The sequence below is a fragment of the Gossypium hirsutum genome, chromosome A12 (genome assembly GCF_007990345.1).
Source record: "Gossypium hirsutum isolate 1008001.06 chromosome A12, Gossypium_hirsutum_v2.1, whole genome shotgun sequence".
Classification (NCBI taxonomy): Eukaryota; Viridiplantae; Streptophyta; class Magnoliopsida; order Malvales; family Malvaceae; genus Gossypium; species Gossypium hirsutum.
In genome coordinates this window covers 104,333,435-104,359,193 of record NC_053435.1, presented here as the reverse complement: position 1 = coordinate 104,359,193, position 25,759 = coordinate 104,333,435, and the positions used below count along the sequence as shown (strand labels likewise).

Genomic DNA, 25,759 nt, shown 5'->3' with positions numbered 1-25,759 from the left:
TCTGTCTCTATTTTTAAATTTTACATTGTGACTTTTAAGTAAGAAGAAATAGAATAAATGTTAAATAGATATTTATTAAATTTGAAATTTTTGCTAAAATTTCGTTTTTGTTGTGACTATAAATATTTTTCATGTTTTATTTTCTATTTTTCCATAAAAAGATAAATAATAAAATAAGATGAAAAATGTTTAAAAAAAATTAAATATGAATAGTATTTGTGTGCGAACAACATTGTGTGAACCTTAGAAAGGAATGGACCACTAACTAAGGTAAACGACACTTTACCCCTTAAAAGATTGAAGGAGGTCAAATGGATGGAAAACGACGCCGTTTTCAGAAACGAAATAAAATAAGATCAAGTGGCCCATGCAGGTTTCGAACCTGCGACCTTCGCGTTATTAGCACGACGCTCTAACCAACTGAGCTAATAGGCCATTGACGTGAAGTGTTTCTTTTATTACATTTTGATATTATAAATGTCTGTTTTACTATATATGTTTAGGATTCGTGGCTGCCCTCCTAACAATGTTGTCTCCAGAATTCGAACCTACATTCCTCCCTTGCGAGTGTGTCATTGCACAACAACTTTTCTTTTATGAATTAACATAGGTTTAATTTAGGGTAAACTACACCTAAAGGTACTAAACTATTAGTAAATTTACGTTTTGATCACTCAACTTCAAAAAATTACAAAACGACTATTAACCAATTCAAAAAGTCATCAATAAGAAAAATTATCATTGTACTAATTTAATTAATTTTAATATTATTGTAGGACCAAATTTATGCCCGGGACCAATAAGCAGAGCCCAGAACACCAACCATCCAATTAGCACCCACAAAACTGACCACTAACTCCTAAACTACCCCACTAACTTCATCACCCCACTAAGCCACCCCACTAACTTCATCACCCTACTAAGCTACCCCACTAACTCCATTACCCTACTTGCCACCATGGAAGGAGGCAATCAGTTGTAAAATTTGGCTATAAAAGCCATTCAAAACTATTGTAAAGGGGGGTTGGTTTTTGGAGATTAATCAAAGATCAAAGCAAAAGAGGTTTTTTTTTGTCTATTCTCATTTTAAGTTCTTTGTTTGTCTATTTTTTCATTTCAATTTTATTTTTTTATACGAAAGTAAAAATAAAGGGAAGAAGCTTACCCATTTTAAAATTACCGAAAAAGGTTTTTTTTGAGGTTCGGCTGCCGTGTACGGTGGCGCCGACAGTGGCTCATAGGGGTCTGGTGACCGGAGCAAGGTCGGACTGATGGCCGGATTTAGATGGGAGGGGGAGAGTATTATTATTATTATTATTTTATTTTATTTTATTACTTTTACTATTATTTTATATATATTACCATTATTTATTTATTATTAGTAACATATTGTTATTTTTATTATTATAATGGCACTATATTAACTAGTTTTGTACTGTTATTACATTCATCACTTCTGTTATTACTATTGTTCTTAATTTTCTTTATGCTTGTTATATTTTAGGTATTAATATATGTTATTAGGGTTATTATATTGCTATTTTCATATTGCATGTTATCATTTTTTTAAGTTTCAGCCGCCCAAATTCATTTTATTCAAAGATTTATCCTCGATTGTTTTCAAAATAAAGGCAATGTTCGATATTTAGGATCCACGGGAGGATTATGCCCTAACTTACTGGGTTCCAATTTTCCTCGTTGAATCTAAATAACCGAGTACCCTTCTCAAATTTAATTGTATGAGGTTCGAATAAAAAACCTATTCTTAAAAATTCGGGATGTTACACCCTAACTCACTGGGTGTGGCGTTGCATTATATTGAGGATAATGATTTCCAAAATCAAGGCAATATTCGGTATTTTGGAGTTCTGAGAGATTGCGTTCTAACTTACTGAGCATCAATTTTTCACAAGGCTCGGATGACCGAATACCCTTCTCTTGAACCTCCTTACATGAATTGTAAAATCGAAGACCAACTTAATTCCGAAGGCCTAAAATGTTGGACCCTAACTTACTGGGTATGGCATTCTTTCCTTCGATATGAGTAGGTCTTTACATTTTATTTGAATAATCCCGATTTTCTTTCAAATAAAAGGATCGTACTCTAAAAATCTTTTCAAATTTCGATATCAAGATATCAACTAATCAAATAGGTACCAATTTCTGGGCGTTACGAGGGTGCTAATCCTTCCTCGTACGTAACCGACTCCCGAGCCCTTTTTATCAAACTTAGCAGACTAAAAAGAATTATTGTTTTAATAGGCCCAGATGTTTTATTAAAACGGTTGATTTTAAGGTGGCCCAATCTCACCTTGGAAAAGATTGGTGGCGACTCCATTTTTGTTTTTAAGTCGACTCCCGTTTTTCAAATTTAAAATGGTTTCGACAGTTTGGCGACTCCACTGGGGAACATAAGAGAGTCAAGCCGCAAAATTGATTATTTTTTGTCCTTTTATCGAAAATTTAAAATTTAGTTTTTAACATACGATCATTTTACTGCATTCGTTTTGGTTGAAGTCTCATAGAATACTTTTGCATTGCATTGCATTGCATGACCGTTGTGGTCACACCTTTTAAGTGGGAGTGAGAAACTATTTCCTTCGTGAGGTTTTCACCTCCGTGCAGGATAGTAGATCACTTTTGGGATACATCCGTACCTATGTCTTCGTGAGGTTTTCACCTCCGTGCAGCCATAGGGAAATGTATTCCCCTGAACTGAACTCGGTCCATGTGAGCCTATAATGGGTAAAGATTGAGGAATCTGCTAGTTCAGGTACCATTTTCTCTAGAACCGAACCACATATAGAGAGACTTAGGAGCCCACCTTAGGTAGAGCCATGTCCAAATTTAGTGGTCACCTGAATAGGTGCTTCATTTGTTATTTTTTTTGCTTCTGTACTAACATGTTTTGTTTTTGCTTTGTTTATGACTACATTGCATTACATCATTATAGAAATGAGGTGTTGATTCATATTCGATTGCTAAATAGAACAGTTTGTCATGAGAAAACTGATTTCTTGATAAAGTGGATTATAATACGGTTGTCTGAATATGGTCCAAGTAAGCACAAAGAAAGCTGATAGTTCATGGAAAAAAATAAGACTTTGCCGAGGATTTAAGCTGATGAAGATTGTTTGAGAGCCATCGCATCCCGACTTTCTTAAAGAAGCTAATGAACATTACAAGAATAAGTGAGTATTAGGTCGTGGCCCGAATCAAGTAAAAAGGAGCTAGTGAAGGCATCTATTGGAAGTTTGCGAGATTTGACTTCTACGAAGAAAGGAAATTGGTGTTTTCGCCTGGAACATGAGGGCAGGGCCGCATATGTAATCCGTTTTATGTAAAGGAATTTGTTTTCTAGAAAAGTTATTCCAATAGAATTGAATTCAGAATCAACGCCTTTCTTTCTTTTGCATTCATTCCATGCATTTGCATTATATTGCATCATTGCATCATTTGCATTTTATTTTCATAAAATGGCCTTAATTAATTGAAATCATTTCAGTTAATCTGGAAACCGATAAAACTTACTAACCAAGCGTCGTTACGGTACCCATGCTAAGACAAAAGATATGGAACAAAGATTGGAAAGACTTAAACAAATTCAAAGAGAGATGTACGACCAGTTACAAATGCAAATGCAAGAACAACTGATGAGGATACGGCAAGATATGAGAAACCAAGTGCTAGAGTCTCAAAGGAATATGATGAACCAGTTGTCTCAATTACTGACTAAAGGGCTAGAAAAGAGGGAAAGCTCCATGATTAGTGCTGGGGTGGACAATGAGGAGCCTCTCTGTCCTCCGGGTTTCACTCCGACAAATGCACAGGCATGTTCGCAAGGTCTACCAATTATCAAAGCTCAGCAAAATCAGGCCAATACCTCAGCACCAGTGAATTATTTGATAGGCTCAGACTCCAATCTGGGGGGCAATCCAACTACCTTTGTAGTCCTTGATTTGAACAAAATAGGAAAAGCAAAGATGGAATTGCCAAAATAACTCGAGGATCGGTATCGGTGGTTGGAGGAAAAATTCAAGGCGATGAAAAATATTGATGATTATCGTAGAATTGAGGCCAGGGACCTGAGCTTGGTTCCAGACTTAATACTTCCCTACAAGTTCAAAATGCCTGAATTTGAAAAGTATAACGGGACTAGCTGTCCAAAAGCTCACATCACCATGTTTTGTAGACAAATGACTGGGTATGTCAATAATAACCAATTACTGGTTCACTGTTTCCAAGAGAGTCTGGTTGGGGCAGCATCCAAATGGTACAACCAATTGAGCCGTACCCAGATCAATTCATGGAAAGATCTAGCACAAGCTTTCATGAAAGAATATAGTTATGTGACGGATATGACTCCTGATAGGATTACTTTACAAAGCCTGGAAAAGAAACCAAATGAGAGTTTCTGGCAATACGTCCAAAGGTGGAGGGAGTTGCCGTACAAGTTCAGCCACCTCTCCTAGAAAAAGAGATTACCATACTTTTCATCAATACTCTTAAAGCCCCGTTTATTAACCATAGTTGGGATGCACTACTCTGAGCTTTTCAAATACGGTAATGTCTGGTGAATTGATTGAAAATGCAATAAGGAGCGGGAAGATAGATGCGGGAGAAAGCGTCAAGAGGTCAACCCAAAAGATAAATGAAAATGAAGTGAACATCGTGAGCATGCCTTCCAAATTGGTCAATGTAGGCCAGCCAAGGGTTGTAACCACTAGCTATCTATCTCAATGACATATCGCTGAATCTGAATGATATTTCTCAAGAAGGAACCGGGAAATGAAAATTTCCAAACCCGTATGTACTTGGGAGTGTTTTGAATAATGGGTTTGTGAAAGAGATCTCTGTATTTTTAGAGCTAATCTAAAGTAATGTCCAAAATACGCTTATTGCTTTAAGCCTAGGGGCAATAAGAACCCTTTTGTGAAATAGGTTTGTGTTCAAAGCCTTTATTTCAATTTGCATCTTTTTGAGTAAATGTTCTTTCATTCGTGACATATTATTTTATTCTTTGGACTCTCATTTGAATATGTTTTATTTTTCATTCATGATCATGCCATATCCATAACATCCTTAGAATCATTTGTTCTTTGGAAATATGCCTTTGTACCTACAATAGGTCCCTAGATATCAACGACAGGAGCAACACTGTAACTGACTCCCTTTTGGGGTGAGATATGTGTTTAAGCGGATCTTAGGACTTTGAAGATGATAGAGATTGTAGCTTATCTCTTGATTTTGTTAAGAATATGAAAAATAGACCTTACTTTACGAAGAGTCAATGGACATTGAGAGCAGGAGGCAAAGATTGGAGTCTGGAGTCATCGTAAAGACAAAGCGAATCGTCATTGAGTTATTCCAAGAATTCAAAGATGTTTTCTCATAACCATATCAAGATATGCCTAGAGATGCAGAAAATATCTATATGGGTGTCAGAAGGACATATGTTAATGGCTTCACGGTAGCCACACTAATCATGAGGTTTAGGTACTATTGAGACAAGATCCATGTGCCTCATTTATTTCTTCACAGACTTTCTCTATATGGGGTATGAATGTTATCAGGTCATTCTTGACTAATATACATTGATTCATCTTGGCAATCGTCGATTACTTCAAGATGAGGGTAGAGGTTACTTCATATGCCAATGTTACAAAGTCATCAAACCCCCTAAAAAAACAAAGTGAAAGGCGACCGAGACTTATAAAGATTGGCGTAAATAAGTTATAATTTACCCTCTTTGTTTATCGAACGTCTACCAGGACTCATTGGGGCAACATATTGCTCATTGATTTATGGGATAAAAACGGTATTGAAATCAAGATTCCTTCTCTCCCAGCTTTGATTGAGTCGAGAACTGGATGAAGCAGAAGGATTCAATGAACTTAATTGAAGAGAAGAGGGTGAAAGTTACCCGTCATGGTCAAAATATACCAAAAATGAACGATGCGAGCTTACGACAGAAAGGTTCGTCCTAAAGAACTTCGCGAGGGGGACCTGACATTGAAGATTTCTATACAAAAAGACTTCATAGGAAAGTAGATCCCAAATTGGGAAGGACTTTATGTAGTAAAAAAAGCCTTTTCTAGAGGAGCATTGATATTGACCGAGACTGATGGCAATAACTTGCCCAATTCGGTGAACTCAAATTTAGTCACAGCTAACAGTTTCAAAAAAAGGGGAAAATACAAAAAAAGGGAAAAATAAAAAAAATAAAAAAATAGGAGAGGCCAAGGCGAAAACCCGCAAAGGGCGCCTTGAGACCTTAAAAAATCAAAAAGAATAAAAAAAAGAACACAAAAAAAGAAAAGAAATGAAACAGGAGAGGCCATGGTGAAAACTCGCAAAGGGCGCCTTGAGACCAAAAGAGATTTGAGTTGAAAACCCGAAAAGGGCGGCTCGAATTTGGATCAAAGTGGGACATACAGTAGTCTTGCTATGCTTAAATTAACAATTAAGAAGTATGATACGTCTGGGGGCATCGACAAAGTGCTCCGGATCCCTTTAATACAGATTGAGCTCAAAGTGGTCCTCAAGAAGTTGGTACAGAGAAGCTCAAGCTGCGATATCTGGGGCACCTATTTTTTAGTTTACCCATTTTTGGATTTGATATCTTTGAATATCTTATTCTTTTCAAGATACATCCCAATAAATTTCCTTCTTAATTGCATTTTGCCATCATTGGTTAACTTACTTGCTTCGAGCTATGTTTCTGGTCCGTTGTTATGATATTTTTCAAGCATTTTGCATTTAAATAATGATTAATGGACTAATAACACTTTCATAAAAGGAGTTTCGCATATTACTCTATAAGTTTCTAAATAACACAGGAGTCTGAAACGGGACTATTGTTTAAAACTCACCAAGCTTAAGGGTTGGAAATATTTAAGTCCAAATTGAAATTATCTCATTAGGTTTTCTGTCAAAGGTATTGGTTGAGCAAAAAGAAAATTACATTGGTGTTATAATCCCGACAAAGATTGTAAATAGGATTATTCTCGAGAAAAAGAAAATGGTATTCTGTATTAATGCAGATATCAGGCATATACATCTATTCATTACACCCAGGGAATGGTGTAACAAATTAAATTGTGAAGATGATGAAAATCCTATACCTCTGAGTTGCAGCAGGATGGATAGGAAAAATAAAATGATTACTCCCCTGAAGTTACAGTGGGAAGTATAAACTTTATGTTTCAGAAGGTACAGTGGAAGAGACTTTGAAACTGCAGTGGGGCAAGCCGGTTGAGCAAAATGAGTTGTTTATCTGGGTTTTCGTTGGAAATGCTAGTTGAGCAAAAAAGGCAACGTAATACGACAATGATAAAACTCTGATGAATAACGAATGATGATACTTTAAGCTTTTAAAAAAAGGAATCATTCTCATGACATTTTTACATTCATATAATTCATAGCGCATTTGATTAAGGGCATCTAATTCATTTTGATCATAGCATCTTAATCATTTGGCATAAACATAGGTATATGAGACCAAGTCCACAAGGCATGTTCTCCAGAAGACAGTGTAGCGACATCAGTGAAGATACAGGTCTTGTCTTTCTGAAGTTGTAGGAAGTAGGCCGAAGATTTCAAATCTTATCTCCATGTATCGGCTATGGAGCAGATCAAAAATGGCGAGTCTTAACTCTATGTATCGGCTATGGAGCAGATTTTAGCCATCAACCTTATCTCTCTGAAGTTACAGAGAGCAGGTTGAAGATACAGGTATTATCTTTCTGAAGTTGCAGGAAGTAGACCGAAATTTATAGATCTTATCTCCATATATCGGCTATGGAGCAGATCAGAAATGGCGAGTCTTATCTCTATGTATCGGCTATGGAGCAGATTTTAGCCATCAGCTTTATCTCTCTGAAGTTATAGAGAGCAGGTTGAAGATACAGGTCTTATCTGTCTGAAGTTGCTAGAAGCAGACCAAAATTTACAGATTTTATCTTTATATATCGGCTATTGAGCAGATAAAAAATGGCGAGTTTTACCTCCATGAATTGGCTATGGAGCAGATTTTAACCATCAGTCTTATCTCTCTGAAGTTGCAGAGAGCAGGTTGAAGATACAAGTCTTATCTTTCTGAAGTTGCAGGAAGCTGACCGAAGATTTCGAATCTTATCTCTATGTATTGGCTATGGAGCAGATCAAAGATAGCGAGTCTCATCTCCATGTATCGACAATGGAGCAGATTTCAACCACCAGCCTTATCTTCACTGAGCAGGAGTGGAGCAGGCTATATACTAGATCTTATCTTCACTGAGCAGGAGTGAAGCAGATCAAATTTTGGCAAGTCTTATCTCCATGTATCGGCAAAGAAGCAGATTTCAGCCACCAGCCTTATCTTCACTGAGCAGGAGTGGAGCAGGCTAAATACTAGATCTTATCTTCGCTGAGCAGGAGCGGAGCAGATCAAATTTTGGTGAATCTTATCTCCATGTATCGGCAATGGAGCAGATTTCAGCCATCAGCCTTATCTTCACTGAGCAGAAGTGGAGCAGGCTATATACTAGATCTTATTTTCGCTGAGTAGGAGCGGAGCAGATCAAATTTTGATGAATCTTATCTCCATGTATCGGCAATGGAGCAGGTTCCAATCATCAGCCTTATCTTCACTGAGCAGGAGTGGAGCAGGCTAAACATACCAGATCTTATCTTTACTGAGCAGGAGTAAAGCAGATCAAATTACAGCAGATCACATCTCCGTGAAGCAGCAACGGAGCATTTTGAAGCAATAAGGTGCGGTGGGTTGCGGCAAAGAAGACAAGACTCAACCAGCCCAGGCAAATTTGGCCCTTCTAAAATCTTTGCTCTATTCTCGTTACACGACAATGAGCAAAGAGGGGCAGCTGTAGACCAAATTTATGCCCGGGACCAATAAGCAGAGCCCAGAACACCAACCATCCAATTAGCACCCACTAAACTGACCACTAACTCTTAAACTACCCCACTAACTCCATCACCCCACTAAGCTACCCCACTAACTCCATTACCCTACTTGCCACCATGGAAGGAGGCAATCAGTTGTAAAATTTGGCTATAAAAGCCATTCAAAACTATTGTAAAGGGGGGTTGGTTTTTGGAGATTAATCAAAGATCGAAGCAAAAGAGGTTTTTTTTTTGTCTATTCTCGTTTTAAGTTCTTTGTTTGTCTTTTTTTTTATTTTAATTTTATTTTATTTTTTATACGAAAGTAAAAATAAAGGGAAGAAGCTTACCCATTTTAAAATTATCAAAAAAGGTTTTTTTTGAGGTTCGGCTGCCGTGTACGGTGGCGCCGATAGTGGCTCATAGGGGTCTGGTGACCGGAGTAAGGTCGGACTGATGGCCGGATTAGAATGGGAGGGGGAGAGTATTATTATTATTATTATTTTATTTATTTTATTACTTTTACTATTATTTTATATATATTTATTACCATTATTTATTTATTATTAGTAACATATTGTTATTTTTGTTATTATTATTTTTATTATAATGGCACTATATTAACTAGTTTTGTACTGTTATTACATTCATCACTTCTGTTATTACTACTGTTCTTAATTTTCTTTATGCTTGCTATATTTTAGGTATTAATATATGTTATTAGGGTTATTATATTGCTATTTCCATATTACATGTTATCATTTTTTTAAGTTTCAGCCGCCCAAATTTATTTTATTCAAAGACTTATCCTCGATTGTTTTCAAAATAAAGGCAATGTTCGATATTTAGGATCCACGGGAGGATTGTGCCCTAACTTACTGGGTTCCAATTTTCCTCGTTGAATCTAAATAACCGAGTACCCTTCTCAAATTTAATTGTATGAGTTTCGAATAAAAAACCTTTTCTTAAAAATTCAGGATGTTACACCCTAACCACTGGGTGTGGCGTTGCGTTATATTGAGGATAATGATATCCAAAATCAATGCAATATTCGGTATTTGGGAGTTCTGAGAGATTGCGTTCTAACTTACTGAGCATCAATTTTTCACAAGGCTCGGATGACCGAATACCCTTCTCTTGAACCTCATTACATGAATTGTAAAATCGAAGACCAACTTAATTCCGAAGGTCTGAAATGTTGGACCCTAACTTACTGGGTATGGCATTCTTTCCTTCGATGTAACACCCCCTACCCGTATCTATCGCCGGAATAGAGTACAAGGCATTACCGAGGAGTATAAAAACACTTACAGATTGTAATGACCCAAAATTCACAGGCACCGAAAAAAGTACATTATCGGGCCTCCGTCTTAGTAAATCGAGTTCGGAATAATTACTAGAAATATTCATGAGTCTAGCAATGTGTTTAATTAGGTTTAAATTAGGTGAATTTAGCTTAATTTAGAGTAATTAGTAAAAGTGACTAAATTGAATAAATGATGAAAGTTAAATTGTAGATTAAAAGAAAATGAAGAGGACCAAAATGGCAATTATGCCATTTGTCCTAAGTGAGGCGGCATAAGCATAAAAATCTGAGATTTTTATGTGTTAAAATATATATTAAATTATTATTATTAAAAGTAAAGTAAATAGAAAGAAAATAAAGTAAAGAACAAAGAAAAGAAACAGAATAGGCAAACGAAAAGCAGGGGATGGAAAGAAAGAAAGAAAGAAGAAAGAAAAGAAAAAGGGAGAATTAGGGTTTGAAGGTTTGAAAGTTTGAAAGTTTAATAGTTAACAAAGAACCCAAGACATCGGCGCACAAAGGAAAGGAGAAAGCTATCGAGGATTAAAACGAGAAATTCACGGTTTGTATTACTATAATTCAAATTACTTTTTATTAAATGCTATATATCAATTCTATATTTAATAAGTGAATTATAAGGTAAGTATTGATATTTGAGTTGAATGAGAATTGAATTGAATGGTGAATGTGTATGTATAATTGAATTGTAATTTGATTTGAATGTGAAAATTTTAATTGAAAAGTAATCTTGGAATGGAAATGAAAGTGAATTGAGAATTGAAATACCCTATTAACTAGTTGGGCTAAGTCGGATATAATTGGCATGCCATAGGATATGGAAGTGTACGGGATTTACCGGCTTTATCGATCAGGCACTTTATGTGTCGTATTTCAGGCACCTCGTGTGTCGTATCAGGCACCTCGTGTGTCGTTTTAGGCACTTTATGTGTCGTATACTGATCAGGTACTATGTACCGTTTTAGGCATAATGTGCCGTACTGGTGTGTTTGGGTTGGAATCCGTGTATCTGTTAAAGTCCGAAATGTTAATAGGGTGAATAATTGAAATGAGAAGTTCAAATGAATTTGATTGACTGTACTAGTGAATATGAAAGAAATTAAAATTGTGGACTGAAAATTTAGATTGGAAATGAAATGCATGGATTTAAAATGATTGTGGTGATTAAAACCTGGTAAATGTGATTTGTAACTAAAATTGAATAATAGCTAAAGATTGTTTATTTATTGTTATTTAATGATAACTTAAAATAAAAGAATTGTTATTTGATGCTGAGTTCTTATTTTATTTTTTTTAATTGCTATTGCAATTTGAATTATGGTAATACCACTGAGTATGAAATACTCAGCGTACGGTTGTTTCCGTGCGCAGGTTAATAGAAGTCTAGTGTCCTGGTCCAGCATCCGAGTGATCCCGACTTCAGCGAAAGGATTTTGGGTGATGTTTTCTTTCTTAATTGAAAGTGGCATGTACTAGGTGTTGTATAAGTTATATAGATATACTTATAAAGTTAGTTATAAGAATGGTATACCATATTTTATTATTAGTTTGATAAAATGGTAAATATTATATTATATAATTTGGTATAAGTTGGAATGAAAAAAATGAATGAAGTTATTAGTTAATTTGGATTAATATTATGAATGTTTAGTTATTAAATGACTATGTTAAAGAATTGGTTATGATTTAGATATATTTAGGTTTAAATTGTTTTTGATTGTGCCATTGGTTTTGGATTAGGTGGTTTTTGGTTTGAATTTGTAGGGGGTTTTATGTAAAAATTAAGAAGAAATGCTGCCGAAATTTTTGTAAAAATATATATATATTTCCCTGAATGCTCGAACAAGTCCCGTTTCATTCCACTTTAATACTTGTGTTGGGCTTCGAAAGTCCATTATAGGGACATAATTCTTCAATTATACTATGAATGTTATAATAATTGTAAAATATCCATAAGTTGTCTGATATATCCGGTAATTCCTCGTAGCCCTGTTCCGGCGACGGTTTGGGGTTAGGGGGTGTTACACAGATAATTTAAATATATTTTTATAACAACTTGTCTCGATTTCATACTATTTCATATTTAAGCTTTACTCACCAAAGTATTTGAAATATCATCTTTATGCAAATAGCACACATGAGGTACATAATTCCATAATTAAGAATGAACACATTTATCAAACATATTCCACATTCATATATCAATGTCTCACATATCCATATATCAATAACCGTCATGTTTCTTGTTTTTCAGATAATTATGTGTAACCATTGATAAGCATGCAATTCACTGTTTCTTCCTGCCAATCACAATTTCAAATGACAAATTCGTGTGAATGAGCTCAACCTCATTAGGTGTTTAAACTCTGTCACTTTGATTCACATACTCATAATTTACTAACATATCATGTCAAACACAATCTCTGAATGAAAAAATCACATAATTGAGCTCAATAATAATAATAATAATAATAATAATGATAACATTACTTACATTTCTTTTTCCACATGTTACATTTACGACTTACCAACTTGTCCATTCAAGGAACAGCTTACGGATTTGAGTACATCGTGATCTGAAGCCCGAAGTCTAATTGAAGCACATAAGTGCTAAACGGAAGCCCGAAGGCTAACTGAAGCACACAAGTGCTAAACGGAAGCCCGAAGGCTAACTGAAGCTCACCAGAGCTGAACTGAAACCCCAAAAGGGTTAACTGAAACTCATATGAGTTAACGGAAGCTCGTAAGAGCTAAACAGAAAGTAAACACGAGAATTCGCAACAAATGCTGAATCTCGGTTTACTTGGGTAATTTACCGTCAATTCATCTTTTTCACTGAAAGATTGTACTTATTTCCTGCGTTCCGTTCCTCCGAAATTCTCAGTTCAATTTCATAACTTTTGTACATAATTTACTTATTTTCAACAATTAACATACATAAATATTAATCACCATTCATAAAATAATATTGAAATTTAACAATATTAACAAATAGTCACTAAATTTAGTTATATAAACTCACAAGTTCGATTTTTGTATTATAGCGATAATCATAATTTCATAATAAATATTCCAAATAAAACATTATATCGTTTCTAATTCAACACTTATCGATTATAATCGGGCATGTGATCAATTTATACACGAGTCATTCATATATTTTTGTATATTTTCCTCCTCCTCCTCTCCATCCACATCCTTAGTATAAACAACACACTTGTAGGTAACATTATCCATAATTTTCACTATCTACTTATGTGAATATTCAAGCTGTCCATCTGTGTCATAGTCACTAAATTATTTTTAGCTTGAGCTAAAGAACTCAAAATTAAGATCCATAAATTTTCCCAGAAGCTAGACTCATATTTCTTCTTACCATAAAAATTTCATAATTTTTAGTTGGGCCAATTAATACAGTTTATTCATTGAAGTCTCCCCTGTTCTGTTGTCTGCCAGTTCCGACCCTTCTTCACTAAAAATTAATTATCTCATCGTACAGGATTCTAATGATGTTTCCATTTATTTCTCTTAAAAATAGACTCATTCAGGATTCTAAACATATAAATTTAAGCCCCTAATTATGTTTATCCAATTTTTATGATTTTACAAAGTCAGAACAGGGGAACCCAAAATCATTCTGACCGTGTCTCACAAAATTTATCATATCTCATAATTTACAATTCCATTGCTTACATTATTTCTTCTATAAGAAACTAGACTCAATAAGCTTTAATTTCATATTTTATTCATCCTCTAATTCCATTTATAAAATTTTTGGTGATTTTTCAAAGTTAGACTACTGCTGCTGTCCAAAACAGTTTTAGTGCAAAATGTTGATTTCCATTTTGCCCCAAATTTCACAATTCATACAATTCAGTCCTTGCTCAATTAACCCATCAACTAAGATGATTTTCTCAATTAATACTTTTCATAAACATTATAAGTTGTTTCATAACTATTGAAATTTATAATTTCCGCATAAAAATCTAACTTCAAACTCTTTTACAATTAGGTCCCAAACATTCACTTTCTATTCAATTCTTACAATAAAATCAACATATAAATAATTTAAAACTCTAATTCCATGCCAAATCATCATATACTTCCAGAAAATATGTATATAAACTTTCAATTTCTTTCATAGAATCAACAACTAATGAATTCAACAAGTGGACCTAGTTGTAAAAGTCACAAAAACACAAAATTTCAAGAAATAATCAATAATTGAACTTACTTGGAGTAAAAATATGAAAAAATAGCTTAATAGAACTCCTCCATGGCGTTTTTCTGATGAGAATGCAGAAAAATAAAGAGAAATCTAGATAAATCCACTTTAGTCCTAGCTTTATTAAGTAAAATTTGCAATTTTCCAATTTTGCCCTTAATTCTCCTTATTTTCTTGCTGATTTAATGCCCTTGCAGTCCAGCCCAAATAGAACTTGGGTCTATTTTCCTTTTAAACCCTCTTTCTTTTATCAATTAAGCTATTTAATCATTTCCCACAATTTTGCGTTTGATACAATTTAGTCCTTTTTGTTCAATTAACTATCAGAACTTTAAAATTTCTTGACGAAACTTTAATACTAACATATTAACACTCCATAAATATTTATAAAAATATTTATGGCTCGATTTAAAATTCTCGAGGTCTCGATACCTCGTTTTCGATTCTAATTATTTTAATATTTATTTTTAGTACACTATTCACTATATCAAAATTTTTCCTAACTTCACATTTAATTTATACTCACTAAATTAATAATATTTCCTACTCATTTGTCGGATTTAGTGATCTCGAATCACTGTTCCGACACCACTGAAAATTAGGCTGTTACATTCGAAATGAGTAGGTCTTTACATTTTATTCGAATAATCCCGATTTTCTTTCAAATAAAAGGATCGTACTCTAAAAATCTTTTTAAATTTCGACATCAAGACATCAACTAATCAAATAGGTACCAATTTCTGGGCGTTACGAGAGTGCTAATCTTTCCTTGTACGTAACCGACTTCCGAGCCCATTTTCTTAAACTTAGCAGACCAAAAAGAATTATTGTTTTAATAGGCCCAGATGTTTTATTAAAACGATTGATTTTAAGGTGACCCAATCTCACCTTGGAAAAGATTGGTGGCGACTCCATTTTTGTTTTTAAGTCGACTCCCGTTTTTCAAATTTAAAATGGTTTCGACAATTATAGTATCAATTTGGCTAACACTATTAGGGGATAAAATTTTTTCAACGACTTATTTAATTGATTTTGATGTTTTGAAATTAAAATTTTAAATATTGAAAAAAAAAGAAATTTAGAACTTTTGGCAATGGGTAAACAGGTACAATATAAAAAAAATTAATATATTATTTTAGTTTTTTTTTTCACTTTAATCGTTAATATATTTTTTAAAATTTTTAATCAATACTTGTTAAAAAATATTTTGAGGTGACTAAAATAAAAACAATTTAAAAGTTTAGGTTATCAAAAATAAAAATGTAAATAAGATATAGTGTGCACATCCAATTGCTATAAAAAATTTAACCATTGAATAACTAAATAAAAACACCCTAAAAATTAATTGATGAAATTGGAAGAATTTCCTTTTAACCTACGTAATCTACCCAAAAATAAATACGTTTGTTTGATGAATTTTATAAAATAAAATCGAAAGATTCTTTCGGCTAAAGCATGAGTCTAACCATCCATTAACCCCTTTATTTATTTTATTAAATTTAGTAATAAAATTATCAATTTCATCAATGTTGCTTTACACTTGGATTATTTTAATGAAGTTTTAAGGATTTGTATATAATTATCACATTTTTAAGATAAGATTTGATCGTGTACTTATCATAATTATCTGTGCCCTTCGTTTCCTAAGTAGACGGTTAAATAATATATATATATTATAATGTATAATGTAATTTAATTCTTAAATTTTACAATTGTTTATTTAAATATTTTATTTTATTTTATTTTTTCAATGAATTATCAATGATTAATTTAAATAAAAAATTCTAATTTTAATATGAACTATTAATTTGGAAAAAAACTTATAGTTTTAATGTGAAAAAAAATTCTAAATTCAAGGACTTTAATATAAATCAATTATCAATTTGAGAACTAAAAAATTATTTTAAACCCGTGATTAATATTACAAGTTAAAAAAGTATCGATTGTACAAATTCTTGAAATTTACATTATTTGAATGAATTTAAAAGTTATTTAAGTAGCTGATTGGGTATTAATTCAATTGACATAGATATTGTTGTTAATAGAAGAGGGCATATATTCGAATAAGTTAAAACGTTTGTATAAAAAAATAGATATCATTAAAATCTATAATGAAATTAAAGAGAAAAGAAAAGTTATTTAAGTATAAATTTAAAAAATATATAAAAGAATCCCTTAAGTAACTGGTGAAGTAAAAAATCACACGTGTAGCATCTGATTCATGTGATAGACATTTTGGTCATGTAAAAGTATAAGAAAGAAAGGTAAAAATAATATTAAATACGAAAACGATTATAAGACGCCGATGTTTAAAAAAATAAAATCGTTTGTTTCACAAATTTTATGTATAAAATCGAAAGATTCTTTCGCCTAAACATGAGTCTATCCATTCGTCAACCCTTTTTATTTATTTTAAAGGATAAATATTAAAATTATATATAAATTTTAATTTAATGCATAATATTTATATATAAATTTTAGTTTGTATATTTTTATATATAAATTTGTAATTTAATTTAATTTTCATAAATTATTAATAATATTATTAGATTAATGTTATTTTATGTAGATATATTATATATAAAAACAATTATATTAAATATAATATGAAAATAAATGTATATATTTTTAATATGGACAATTGAATCAAAATTAAAGTTTTATGTGTATAATTGCACAAAAGCAAAGTCCATGTATCAAATTACACATTAAACTAAAGTTCATATATAAATTTGATATTTATCCCTTTATTTTATTAAAAACAATAATAAAATTATAAAATTTGTTGCTACCTTAAGTTGCTAGATTGCTTAAAATAAAAATTGCAATGGAAGTGTTAGATTGTAATGGTCACTACGCTTGGCACTATCAACATTGTGTAAACAAAAATTTAAAGAACACCAAGGTTTGTTTATGTAATTCGGTTTTCTTACGTCTACGGAGCCTAACTTGGTGAGTAATTCACACATTACCACTATTCAAGTATAGAGATATCATATTTGTACTTAAAAGACTAAAATACTCACTTCCAAATCCTCTCATTAAGAACTTAGGCGATAAATATTCAACAATGTTTACAATTCAATTTACACTCTCTCACACACAAAAAAAAATCCTTAATGAACAGATTCGAATGCACTCAATAAACTCTCATACATAACCTAGATTGGTCTCTAATGACGAACCATAATATCTTCAATAAAACATCACATCCAAAGATTTTTTTCTTTAAATTACCAAATTAAATAAGACAAATATTTAAACGACTCTCAACTCATTTTACCTCAACAAAATTTACTTAATTATTCATCGTTAAATGTATAATAAAAACCTCTTGAATTACTGTTGAAGAAAAAAATACACGTGTAAGTATGATTATATTTTGCATTCTCTACTTAAAAAATAAATGAATTAATTCATGTGAGTTATTAAAAGGTAAATATATCATTTCTATTATTTTTTTATTAATTTGTATTATTAAAAATTGGTATAACTGAAAAAATGATCAGATAATTACACATTATATGTCTTATACTTCATATTAATATACATGGAATAAATTTTAATAATAAAAAATGGATGAAAAATTCGATAAAATCATTAGTTTGTTCTTTGATATAATATATATACCTATTTTTTTAATAAAATAAGTAAAATATAATCTGACTACTAATATAAAAACATCCATGATACTTTTATCTATTTTGGTCATTTTATCATAAAAGACACACGGTGATAAAGTAGCAAATTCGAAGTAAAAGAAAGGAAGGTAAAAAGAATAACAGTAGTAGTTAAAATGTTAAATAGTACTAGTAATAACTGGAGTAAAAAAAAGAAAGAAGAAAATTTGGTCAGAGTCGAGATTCAGACCAGCGTGTTGCTTGCTGGCGAATCCACTACCGACAGTCCCACCAACACTAAAACTCCCTTTCACTAGGAAATTGAATCGGACAATACCACTGTTTTATTTTATTCACCCTTTTTCTTCTAATCCAACGCTTCCCATTACTCCATTTTCTCAAATCTAAATCTCCACCTTCAGATTAGATCACTCTTACTGCACGTATCCTCTTCTCTTTCCTCTTTCAGATCTAGCCAACCACACAAAAACAAGCCCAAAAGTTCCTCTCTCTGCTTCTCGTTCTCTGCAATTTCAAAAGAATCAAAATTTTTGGGCTTGAAAGTTAATCTTTACTGTCATCCAAAACAGCCAAATGGTGGAAGCGCAGACATGGACCACAAGAAGAATGAGCAATCCAAGGTTGGACTCAACGGCTAGCGCCGACCACGAAGTTTTGGATATTCCAGTCACTCCAACGGCTGATGTCAGGAACAGCATCTACAACGTTGGATCCCATCTCTCTCCTAACCTTTTAACGGCGCTGATCATTGCTTCATGGTTCATGTCCAATATCGGAGTCCTCATACTTAACAAGTATCTCTTAAGCTTCTATGGCTACCGTTATCCGATCTTCCTCACCATGCTTCACATGATCTCCTGTGCTTGTTACAGTTACGCTGCCATAAACTTTCTGGAAATAGTTCCAAGGCAACACATTTTATCGAGGAAGCAGTTCCTCAAGATCTTTGCTTTGAGTGTCATTTTTTGTTTCTCCGTCGTGTGTGGGAACACTTCTTTGAGGTACATTCCGGTATCGTTTAACCAAGCTATTGGTGCTACGACACCTTTCTTTACTGCCATTTTCGCTTTCTTAATCACTTGCAAGAAGGAATCCGGTGAGGTCTATTTCGCGCTTTTGCCTGTGGTGTTTGGAATTGTTTTGGCTAGTAACAGTGAGCCCTTGTTTAACCTCTTTGGCTTCTTGGTTTGCATCGGTTCCACTGCTGGCCGTGCTTTGAAATCTGTCGTTCAAGGAATCTTATTAACCAGTGAAGCTGAAAAGTTACATTCCATGAACTTATTGTTGTACATGGCACCTATGGCAGCCATGATTTTGTTACCATTCACTCTATACATCGAAGGGAACGTTGCGAGAATCACATTAGAGAAAGCTAGGAGTGATTCTTTCATTGTTTTCTTGTTGCTCGGGAATGCTACGGTGGCCTATTTGGTGAACTTGGCAAATTTCTTGGTCACCAAACATACAAGTGCACTTACATTGCAGGTGCTGGGCAATGCCAAAGCTGCTTTAGCAGCATTCGTGTCGGTTATGATCTTCAGGAATCCGGTGACCGTGATGGGGATGACTGGATTCGCTGTTACAGTAATGGGAGTGGTGCTTTACAGTGAGGCAAAGAAGAGATCAAAGTTACAACTCACAACGCATTGATAAGATTAAAAGGAAAAAAGAAAGATAAGATGGGATGGGATTCATTTTGATTGTCACAATTTTTTTTCCTCTTTTTTATTATTCACTACAATTCCTTGCTTTTAATTTTTGTTAAACTTTTGATTAGATTTAATGGAGGGAAATAACCAAAGAAGAGAATTTGGATAAGAAAGAAAACTGTGATTGAATTGTATAGGAACGATTGAGGGGAAAAGGGTTAGATGCTCTTTGTTTTCATTTTATTTTCCCTTTTTTGTTTTTGGGGTGGTTTAAGAGAATAAAATTCTCTCCTTCACTTTTCCCCTGTTTGTAATTTTATATAATATGCTTCTGCTGCATTAATATGGAGTGCTGCCGATAAAGACTCAAATTCAGATATTCGTTTATTATGTTTTATGGCTGAGAAACAAAGTTTTCCCACTACAATATGTTGGGTATATCTTGCTGTTGCATTATTCACTTCATTTTTCTTTTCATTAAATTTGTTGATGCTGCCTATGAGAACTTGGTTCAGTTAGCAAATGTTGAGGACTTGGGTTTCGAGTACCTAGATTCGAAATTTGTCTCTAAGTCTTGTTTTGTATGAAAGTTTTATTTCAGTTAGTCCCAATTAGTTAGCTTTAGTTTGGGTTATATCAATTCTTAGCTCTGTATATTGTAATAGTTTGACAGGACTCGATGGTTACTCGGATGGTCTATTTGTATGCATGATTAACGTTCTTTTCTTTTTCAGGGTGCATTTTCATGTGTCAAATAGAATTGTGGTCTAAAATTTAAGGATTTTAGGTTTTAAAATTGATGGACAATGAATCAACCTTTAGGACTATTTCTTGATAACCTTTGAGGTCATTGACACCATTCATTTACTTTAAATGCTAGGTACTTGGAATAGTCCTAGATAGGCGTTTTCATTGTCTAACATGCTGTATGTTAACTTTGATTGTAAAGCCTTTTTCTTTTCCCTGAGTGATCGAGCTTTCACTTTAGCCAACGTTTTAAAATGTCAAATCAATGTGATTTCATTTAGTCTTATCGTGAAATTCCATGAAACAGGTGTCTGTTATCAACTTCAGCTTCAAAATGATCAAATATTTCAGCACCCTGACCTGTTTAACTTGGTATGCATGTGTCTAGCAGTTTAAGCTTGGTGTGGCTTGATTGTGACGGTTTCCAATCAGCAACTTGCACCGAGGGACATAGGGTTGTTCAAAGTTGTGGTGGTGGTTAGAATTTTACCCTCGGAGTGACTTTAGCTTTAATTTTTGTTTGTGTTGGTTAAAAGCAAGACTTGGAATTTGGAGTCGTATTAACACATGGCTTGTCTCAGTCGATTTTGGATGTCAGTTAAGGCAATTCAAGCAAATGTGGCCTGCTCCTGTTTGTTTTAATTACTTAGCCTTCCTTGCAATCAATATAAGAAGTTTAATATAGGAAATTTAACCAACATTTTCAGATTTGATCCCTAGATTAAGTAGCAAAATTATTAATTTATTCGATCTAATTATTTTAGAGAAAATATGTTCAATTACGAATTTAATCGATTTTTTAACTCAGTTTCATCTATTCATACTAGTTGCAATTCAATCAATCTAAATCTTTCAAACCAATCCATGTAGCCGATGCTTGTTTGGAAAAACATTGGATCTAACCTATGGTTCCACTTTCATCTTTCATTAAATGTTTTAGATCAATTTCCATTTGCAGAAGAAGTCTGACAGCACCGCAAATTGTACCATATTATTATTTGTTTGTCTGGTGTTGTAAGGGTGATCACGTTTACGTCTTTACTTACTGGTTGTAGGATCCCTGTTTACAACAACACGTTCTAAAAAAAGGAGGTTTGAACTACAAAAATAAACCCAATCTTGGATGAAACAGTGACAGTGTGGGGGCTCCCTTTACCATACAGCAACGAAGCATGTGAGTGTGATCTGAAGGATGACAGTCACGTCCCAATTACTGAATGATGTTATAATGACGTTAGAGAATGAACTTTAAACCAGAATAAAAAAATGTCCAACTTTTTTTATTGTTGGAGGAGAGTGTGGGAAATGGAGATGGTTCAGGAAATTGGATGAATAAAGCCCTCTCCTCATGCGGTTGGTTCTAAACTCTTTCTCAAATTTAGCTGTTATTCAATACCTTTCTCCTTCGTCTATCACCTTAGTATTTGAGCCCATTGTGTTTTGGGTAAGTTGTTAAGTTGTTATACTGTTGTTTTTTTAAGTGTAAACTAATTATCCTAACTATTATTAAAATTCTTTTTTATTATCAAAAAGATATAAAGTGATCATTTAACTATTTAATTTTATTTTTAGTTACCCGTTGACTAACCGTGGTAGCTTTTAAAATAGGGATAATAACAATTTTATCCTTTTAACATTTGTCTATTGAGTTAATTTAGTCTTGATACGTTGTGTAATTTAGTCATTTTTACAGTTTTGTTTTTTTTTTGTTAATGTTGAGAGTTAAAATATTTTAGAATCAAAACTAAATTGATTGGTGATCAATTAATAATTGAAACATAATTACCGAATCACGTTAAATCATATTAAATCATTACGTTAGACAAAAAAAGTGATTCCATTATAATCACGTTAGACAAAAAAAATAATTACCTAATCATATCACATTAAAGTTAATCTTGATCATGAAATTTAACGTGATTCGGTAAATTATCCTTTAGTGTTAGTGCTCAATTAATCACGTGTTTTAATTTCTTGATCATGAAATTTAACATGATTGGTGCAATTCCATCAACGGATAAATTGGAATTCCACCATTATTAATTTTTCCCTCGAAGATGGAAATTAGGAGTTGGGATTTGGTAAGTACTGTCATAAGCCTTAAAGAAACGATCACAAATCAATTCTCTTAAAGAAAAAACAAAGTAGGGAATTTAAAAACACGAATACTCAGCAACAGTTTAACCTAGGAATATGAAGGTAGAAGACCATTGAACCCTCAAACAAAGACCAACCCAATGAAGCTAACCATGACAGCAATCCATCCATAAAAGCTAAACGCCACATTTGGTGTTGCAGCAGATGGTGACGTTGGTGAACCGGGAGCGGTAGCCGGAGATCCCACTTGAGCAAGCACAGTTATGTTAAGCTTCATGTTCCGGGCTGCACAGTGGCCGGGTACACCACAGATGTACCATTTTCTTCCTGGAGTAGAAAGTGTGATCACATCGTTGCCAGTGGAGCGAACAGTGTTGTTACTTGATGCTTGACATTGTTGGAACTCAATTCCACTAACACCAATCACATTGTGAACTCCTGCTCTGTAATTGAACACTGCATGAAGAATTGTAATTGTTTAGATGTTTTCATCACTTTAAATGTATATATATGTATGATTTTTAGATTATAGATAGAGAGAGAAGGTTGGTTTACCAAGCTTATCTCCCACATGAAATTCCTTTCCAGCTGCCCAACTTTGGTAATCAAAGTCAAGACTCCATCCTTTCTCATCACCAACAATAAACTCGGTGGCCAAACATGAAGGAACTGCAAAGAAAGCAACAATAGCTATGATGAAGAAGATGTTGGAAGAGGCCATTGTGGAGTAAGCACCTGTTCTTTAGTTTTCTTGATGGTGTGTTCTTTATATGGTCGCATTGAAGGGTTTCATAGGCAGACTATTTATAAGGTTTCTGATGCACATATGGTTAATTTCGGTATATGTGAATTCGGCTAAGATCGGCACAGCCAAATGGCATGGAAGAGGGTACAAAAAGCTTCAAGAATCAAGCAGGTTTAGAATATTTAATTTTTTTAGAACTGTTCCTGCAGTGGACTATTTCAAAATGGTTAACTGTAATTTCATGGTTTTCATTTGACACATTGCGAAAATGGCCTGCCATGTGTGTGAATATTAAACAAAGAGAAATTTGACTGGGTTGCAAATAAGAAAACTGAAGTTTACAATATGGTTTCTCATTCCTTATGCATATTTCAATTCTGAAAATTGTGAAACCCCTTTTTACATGCTGTAATTTGATATTGATAGTCTTATTTCCATTGCTCTGCCTTCCACCCTAGAAAAAGTTCAGATGAAGGGAGGAATGCATGTAGTGCTTATGGAACACCCATCAAATGAAATTGTTGGTAAGATTCAAACTGTGATGGTTGAAATGTGCTAATGAATATATAAACTGCTGAACCCAAACCATGTTAATGCCTTCCAATTTTCAGTCCACAGTGTTAATATATTACATGTGTCATTAAGTTAAAAATATTATGTCTACGTTTAAAACTCAATATATTAATATTCATATCATATCAAAATTATCAGATCATAGGTTCGATACGGTGGGTAGTAGTCACTTTTTTAGAAATTTAGTAAGTTAGAAAATAGTTCTAATATTTGGCAAGTCAAATTTTATTTACTTTCCTTTGTAGAGGCCCAATTTGACCTGGGTCCAGAAAATAATCAAACAAAAACCAAAAATAAATTAAAAGTTCAGTTTTTTTTACAATCTAAAATTGCAACCCAAAAAGCCCAAATCAGACCCAGACCCAAATAGCTAAACCCAGCTAAATTTAAACCCCAAGCCCAAATTAACCCTAATAGCCCGAATCAAAGGTGAAACAAAAAAACCCTAAATCAGCTGCTGCCGCCTCTGACCTCTGTCCCATCCCCCATGCCAGTCGGCCACCTACTCCACAGTCCTAGTCAGTGCCTCCACTTGCGCCTGCAGAATAAATGCAGAAGAGACAGATAATATAAAAAAAGAGAGAAGAGGAAAGGCATGTAAGTGGCTTTAAAAAGCCAAGCAAAAATCGATTTAGGGATTCAGCAATTTTTTTCTTTGCAAACATAAAACATTCGGCAACTTTTCAATACAAAAATAGATTTAAACATAAACAAAAGCAGTAATCTCAGTAACATCTAAAGCACGAGAATATCACAAAATCAGGCAACCAAAATACCAAAATCACAATCGAAGGACTAAGGTGATTTTAGTTTTTATTTTTATCCTATTTTCGAATTTATTTCCTCGCATATATACATATATTATAAACCTAAAAAAATACAAAAAATAAGAGAAAAAGTACCTTTTCGATTTTCTGGACAGCGACCTCGCGGCGGATGACGTCAGTCCGATGACCGGACCCATGATCGGCGCAGGAGCCCCAGCAGAGAAAAAGAATAAGGCCCTCTTGAGTTTTTTTATTTTCAGCAGAAATGAACCTTCTTTTGTTAAATTTGATTTATATAGAAGGATAAAACGACGTAGTTTCGATGGGGTTTTGGAGACCACAAAATGGCGCTGTTTGGCCCTCAACCCTCGCAGGCGACCCGACCCACTAGGAGGGTCCGCGATTTTTAGGGTTAATTCGCTGTAGGTCCTTCCGCTTTTTTATAGTTTTGTAATTGAGTCTTTCGTTATTTCTAAATTTACCCTAGAATTTTATTTCAATTTCAATTTCGTCCTACGTGAAGTGATGCGTTTTGGTGGGCGGGGATATTTTCTCCTTTAGCCCCTCCTTGTTATTCACTCTTTCAATATGGTCCATTTTCGTCATTATTTGTTTCAAATTCGCCCCAAACTTTTTGTTTCAAATTCAATTTAATCCTTTTTTAAATTGTTTAGCTATTTTACTGTTAAATTAGTTAATTTTATTATTTTTGCTATTATTTATATTATTATTATTTTTTCATGTATATATTATTATTTATATTATTGTTATTATTACTATTATTAAATATTCTTATTATTACTATTATTTTTATTCCTTTTATTATTACTTATTATTAATATTATTATTATTATTATTGTTATCATTATTATTATTATTATTATTATGATTCTTTTTTTTGGTTAATATTACTATTATAATTATATTTTATTTTTGTGTTTATTTATTTATTCATTTTATTATTAATTCATTAATTTATTATTACTAACATATTGTTATTATTTTTATTACTGTATTATTATTATTATTATTTGTTGCTCTATTTTTTTATTACTATTATTATTACTATATTTATCATTATTATTATTATTATTATTACTATATTTAC

At 33.1% G+C, this 25,759-nt stretch overlaps 2 protein-coding genes, 1 long non-coding RNA gene and 1 other non-coding gene across 4 annotated transcripts; 1 reads left to right on the top strand and 3 right to left on the bottom strand.

The window, feature by feature from the left end:
* Positions 1-361: 361 nt before the first annotated feature.
* TRNAI-AAU (transfer RNA isoleucine (anticodon AAU)) lies at positions 362-435 on the bottom strand. The gene has a single exon. It is a non-coding gene; the product is annotated as a tRNA-Ile (tRNA).
* A 17,861-nt stretch (positions 436-18,296) lies between these two features.
* LOC107936420 (probable sugar phosphate/phosphate translocator At1g12500) lies at positions 18,297-20,061 on the top strand. The gene has a single exon (XM_016869147.2). It carries the CDS (start codon positions 18,647-18,649, stop codon positions 19,721-19,723), a length of 1,077 nt encoding a protein of 358 aa, XP_016724636.1. The 5' UTR covers positions 18,297-18,646; the 3' UTR covers positions 19,724-20,061.
* Positions 20,062-22,569: 2,508 nt separating this feature from the next.
* LOC107936407 (blue copper protein 1a) lies at positions 22,570-23,473 on the bottom strand. Its single transcript, XM_016869130.2, has 2 exons — positions 23,122-23,473; positions 22,570-23,022 (listed from the first exon to the last, which is right to left on the bottom strand). The coding sequence occupies exons 1-2, from the start codon at positions 23,285-23,287 to the stop codon at positions 22,688-22,690; spliced, it is 501 nt and encodes a 166-aa protein (XP_016724619.1). The 5' UTR covers positions 23,288-23,473; the 3' UTR covers positions 22,570-22,687.
* Positions 23,474-24,157: 684 nt separating this feature from the next.
* On the bottom strand, positions 24,158-25,203 carry LOC107936403 (uncharacterized). The gene is made up of 2 exons (XR_001694399.2): positions 24,787-25,203; positions 24,158-24,422 (listed from the first exon to the last, which is right to left on the bottom strand). It is a non-coding gene; the product is annotated as an uncharacterized lncRNA (long non-coding RNA).
* Between the last annotated feature and the right edge of the window lie 556 nt (positions 25,204-25,759).

Excerpts from the sequence above, each read along its gene's own strand:
- LOC107936420 (XM_016869147.2), top strand. The coding sequence starts at position 18,647 with ATGGTGGAAGCGCAGACATGGACCACAAGAAGAATGAGCAATCCAAGG.
- LOC107936407 (XM_016869130.2), bottom strand. The coding sequence starts at position 23,287 with ATGGCCTCTTCCAACATCTTCTTCATCATAGCTATTGTTGCTTTCTTT. Across the intron at positions 23,023-23,121 it reads TCATGTGGGAGATAAGCTTG|TGTTCAATTACAGAGCAGGA; the intron begins GTAAACCAACCT and ends TTCTTCATGCAG.